The sequence below is a fragment of the Fulmarus glacialis genome, unplaced genomic scaffold (assembly GCF_000690835.1).
Source record: "Fulmarus glacialis isolate BGI_N327 unplaced genomic scaffold, ASM69083v1 scaffold39676, whole genome shotgun sequence".
Taxonomy (NCBI): Eukaryota; Metazoa; Chordata; class Aves; order Procellariiformes; family Procellariidae; genus Fulmarus; species Fulmarus glacialis.
Window position 1 is genome coordinate 14,571 of NW_009219465.1, and position 5,276 is coordinate 19,846.

The 5,276-nt window shown below is 39.7% G+C and overlaps 1 protein-coding gene across 1 annotated transcript; it reads right to left on the minus strand.

Annotated features, from left to right (window-relative positions):
- Nucleotides 1-1,818: 1,818 nt before the first annotated feature.
- On the minus strand, nucleotides 1,819-4,749 carry NRAS (neuroblastoma RAS viral (v-ras) oncogene homolog; the record flags this gene model as incomplete). The annotated part of the gene is made up of 4 exons (XM_009580387.1): nucleotides 1,819-2,313; nucleotides 2,993-3,116; nucleotides 3,946-4,105; nucleotides 4,568-4,749. Coding segments are annotated over 3 exons (462 nt in total), but the record flags the coding sequence as incomplete, so codon positions are not given.
- Nucleotides 4,750-5,276: the final 527 nt, after the last annotated feature.

Below are 5,276 nucleotides of genomic sequence, written 5' to 3' on the forward strand. Positions count from 1 at the left end.
CACATGGGCCCGGATGACAAGATGTCACCATTCAAACATACTGCAAACGCCACATTGCTGTCTTTGCAAAAGGCTGAGTCTGTGTGACCAGATGTGTATCCCAAAAGCTATCATTTTCCACATGTAATTTTATTAAGTGGACAACAGTGTGTCACACATCTCTTTAGAAGCAGACAGTCATCTCCTGCCACAGTGCTCAAAGAATGTTTTCACAAATAACTTCTCTTCTTGCACCACATAAAAGAAAAACACTGCTTGATTACAGACATGACAGCTTGCAGTGATGGTAATTCTGTCACGTTTAACTTGCAGGCATGAGATCATCTTCAAACAAACTCAAGTCGAGTCACAGCCAATGCTATCCATAATGCTGGCCACCATTGTGTATGTTGCTGGAAAATAATGTTTTATGTAAAAATATTTTTAATTCTTATCAGTGTCACATCAGTCAAGGGTAAAATAAATTGCAAAAAGTAATTACAAGGATTATCATGGACAAAGAAAACGTGATGCTTATTGATCCTCTTCATTCCAAAAAGAATTAAGAATGTAAGTAGTGAAGGAAGCAATATTAAGAGGAACAATTTCTTCTTTCAGTATTTACTGATTGCTAATTTCCATTTGAAATTGAGAACTCCAAATTAAGATGTATGAATCTGACACCCACAAATTGAAATCAAGCCTCTTGCAATTTCTCTGCTCACGTTGCTTCGGCCGACTGACTGAACGCTCCCTCTGTTGGCTGAAGGCTCATTACTCTTCCACCAGACTGGGAATTCAGCTTTGCTGTGGGATATACTGTCTGACCACACAGAACAGAACCCAGTATCAGCAGCACAAGAACTAGGGAAGTTCCGAGGAACATTGGTAGGTTTCCCAAAAGTGACCACACTTGTACGTCCCAATTATATGAGGTGACAATGTTTTGTTCCAGGAAGAACTCACACAGCTTATGCAGTAATTCTCTCATACTTTGAGGCTGTTAGAACAAGTGCAGAATTCCCATCAGTAGATCATACACCCTCTGCGTAGTCATCACTGAACTAATTTCCTTCCTCATTTTGCAAGGATGTTGCAATCAGAAGCTAGCTCAGTTTTCTGTTACAGCTCATTGCCTTCTCCCCTCAGTCTGGACATACTAAGTCCGTTACAACCACTGCACCAAATACAGTCAACCTGAAATCCCACACTCCTTCCCTGACAAGGAGACTCTCCAACTACATTTTACAGAGAGACATTTTGAAGAGACTATTTTACAGTCTGGTGGTAAGAAAATAATTCAGAATAAAATAATTTGCAAGTTACAGACAGAGCTGAATAACAGCTGTCCAAACTAACTAACCTCCAGTTACTAGATCAACTATGGAGAAGCTGCCCATAAATGTTGGCAGTTAATGTTAAAAATGAACAGCTAATTTGTCCAACTTGGAAGAGATCTGAATGCTGCAGAAAAACAATATAGAATATAAACAGTTCCACCTACAAAGAAAGTAAAAAACAGATGCAGTATGTTCCCCTCCCTAGTTCAAGAGTCTTACAAGTGCCTGCTGGATCTTCCAGCCTATGAACTCCTGGTTTAGTATCCTCTCAGGCAAAGAGATCACCCACACAAGACTTGCCTGCTTAATACAATGAGCTCTTATTCCAGAATTTCAGTCCTTGGGGTTTTCCTCAACCCAAGGGAACAGGGGACAACTTCAAATCTTCTTAGCAAACAGGCACTTAAGTTAGGAAAGATACCTCCTTTTTATTACAGAAAATGAAGGATCAGTTAAGTGGTACTCCTGGCACAAAGGAGATGTTGCAAATGTGCTGTACGGGTGCACAGAGAGCAGATACCAATCTGACACGTGACAGGAGCATTCATGATGGCAAAACCATTTCTGACATTACCTGCCAAGCAATGATTAATGCCACTCCTCTGACAGCACTGCAAATCAGAATCCAATAGAAAGGGGACAAACATCACTTCTAGTTTTTACTCTAGAGGTAAAGTGTCATCTTTTTCACAGCATTTAGTCTCTATAGTTCACTTTTCTTGTGACTGGTTTTCTTCTTGAACAAACCCAGATAACACAGTGAGAAAAGAATCCCAGTACATCAAGAGATGTGACTGCTCCATTAGCTGAGCAAGGAGGTAGATGCCATAGATGTTCTCTTCAGATGGAGCACAGAAAAGGACCTTGTGCTAATTAACTGGTACGAAGATTCTGGTCACTGGCACCAAAATACTGCAGGACATCAGCATGAGATGCAATACAGTAGCATCGCGACTCGTCCAGCAGCTACATCTGAACCACGTATTCTTGGCATCTGGAACAGAAAGGCATCTCTAATTAGCTGCTGTCCAACTTTGTGATGGATGTGCAGTGCAACAGTGTAGTACAAGTCCTGAACTGGTCTACCTGTTTTTACAGTGATGAGCAACATCTTTTAGGTAACTGTTGAAAAGAATTTCACTCAGTGGGGGAACCCATAAATTTCATTACTCGCATTATTTTATTTGGTTAATCTTCAAACAGTGCATATTCCAGAGGAACACAGCTCAAGATAAGCTGCGCAGAAGTCAATCAATCATCAGCAAATGGCGACTGCAGAATTGTGCACACTCTTCTTTCTAGTTCAGGCGTTTCTTGTGTACAAGACAGAAATTACACATTCTCCAAAGAGTCAAAATGATTTCCCAAAGGAAGGAGATAGACAAGAATGATATAGGAAAATCACACAATTATCAATTTAGTGGAAATCCACAAGCTACAGCCAAAAGGTTGCTGTGAATAAAATTTCCTTTTCTTAAGCTTTGCTATCTACTTAGAAGGAAAAAAAAATTTTGGAGAAGTAATTAATAGTAGGATCTAAATCTTTGGGTATCAATGGGTTGTATAATAGGGAAATAACCCACCTATAGCAGCTAATATTTCTAAGCCATGCTTATCTACAACTGAAAGACATACAGACAAGAAACCAATGAAAAACTTAAATTACAGCTCACCTTATCACATCACAATGCAAGACAATCCCATACAGCCTTGATTCCCATCTTCATTGCTGTTAAGTTTTTTCATCCGGTACTGCCGGATCTCTCTCACCAGTGTGTAAAAAGCATCTTCCACACCCTGAATGTAAACGATCCAGATAAAGCATTTTCTTTCCTGAAGCTTTTGAGATCACTGTTCTTTCCATCACAGGATCCCTTAACATATTTGAAAGACATACTTCTACATGAAGAATAGTAGCCAACTTATCCCATAGTTCATAAGAGGAAGAAACTAGCACTTATGTCCAAAACTCTCCACTTACACTCTTAACTCTTCCTCTGAGGCAAACATCCAGGCTAACAGCCATTAAAAGAAACAAGACAAATTGTAACTGTAGAGAGGTCCCATGCAGGAAACAAGCTGCTTCTTGACTAGTCACCACTGTTTTAGAATTCTTAGAATTTTCTGGCTGCTGCTTAATAATGTGCCTTTTCTGCTTCATTCCACACTGATGTAGGTAGAACACAGGCTGACTGGACAGAGCCACATACTCAATGCAACTCTGAAGAAGTCTATTAGCCCAGTCTAGGGAATTCTTTCTGTAAACACAGTCTTATAATTGGCCTTCATTAAGAAGCCAAGAAAACCGAACAGGTCTGGGACGACTGACCGTGCAGCCTGACCACTTCTCAGGAAGAGCAGATGAAGCTCTCCTCTTCTTACGAACACAACCCACTTGAAAGAAAATCAGTACAAGTCTGAAGTGATTTGTGTACTGACCTAGCCCCATGATAAAAACAGAACTCTCTCAAGCTAAGAGTGAGTGGGGAAATCAAAAGCTAAAAATTGCAAATGGATTAAAAAATGCTTACTCCTGAAGATAAGAAAAAAAGTGCATGGGAAAATATTAGACCATTCTGCATTTAGCAGACAGGAAGAAGTCAGACCAAGAATGGAAGCATCTTACCTGTCTTGTTTTTGCAGATGTCTCTATGAAGGGGATTCCATAGCTTTTTGCTAATTCTTGAGCCTGTTTTGTGTCTACTGTTCTTGTGGGCAAATCACACTTATTCCCAACTAGCACCATTGGCACATCATCTGAATCTTTCACTCTCTTGATCTGTTCTCTTTAAAAAGACAAACAAAAAAAAGTTAGGAGCTATTTTCTAAATATAAAAGTTGTTTCAGTTTAGTATTCAAACAACCTTGTGCTACAAAAACGTATAGTAAAGCTGGACAGGATCTCAGGGATTCTAACCTACAGCAGTATGTCTAATAACTTCGTACACTCTGTCGTCTAGTCTATGTACAACTCCACTCTGATGTGTTTGCCTTCTTACCCATTTTCTTAGAGATCATGTTCTATATGCTCTCAATACCATTTGATTAACACAACAACCCAGATAACTGTCTCACTCTCAAATGACTAATAACATATAGACACAGAACGCAGATAAGCTTGAAAAGCTTTCTGAAAGAAGTGGGAGATTTAATATTTTTCTATTATTTAGTCTTCACTGGGTCTAATAGAAAATGGGTCTGATGCCCTTTCCAGTCTTCCCTCCCTGTAGTAAAGACCCAGATCATACCTGTAAAGGTTAATATCAGCAAACGATTTACTGTTGTTAATGGCAAAAACACAGAGGAATCCTTCCCCAGTTCTCATGTACTGGTCACGCATAGCACTATACTCTTCCTGTCCCGCAGTGTCCAGAATGTCTAACAAGCACGTCTCTCCATCAATAACAACCTGCTTTCTATACGAATCCTGCAAAATACACAAGCAAATTTTAGGTTAGAGAAAAACACTGTACTACTTCTTTCCGCCTTAGGCGTTATTAAGGAAAAATAAAAATAATAATAAAGAAGAGTACGATTCAGAACAGCTTTTCTAGATCCCCCCAATCAAAAAATATCAGTATCTAAAACTATCAGCATCTAAAATGTTACTCTAAGTCCCCTCAAGCTTTCTTACAAAAAAGAAAAATCCTGTTCTTTGTAAGAAATTCCTCAATTGGCAGGCAGAAAAAATGCTATAAATACCATCACTACAACATCACGACTGTAAAAACTGCAATCTGCGTAGATCGGTGGCGACTCTTTTGTTGCCGTTGTTGGCTGCCTACGCTCCGCTTTAGAAAGCAAGACGTGGAATACGCAACGAATCTTTGAGAGTTTTCCCAGAATTTCTAGTCTTATGCACTCCGATCTCACATCTGGCTTTTCAAGAAAAAAAAAAAATTAGCAGCAGCCTCCCTTCTCGATTCACAGAGAGCTCCCCGCCCACGATCGGCCCCG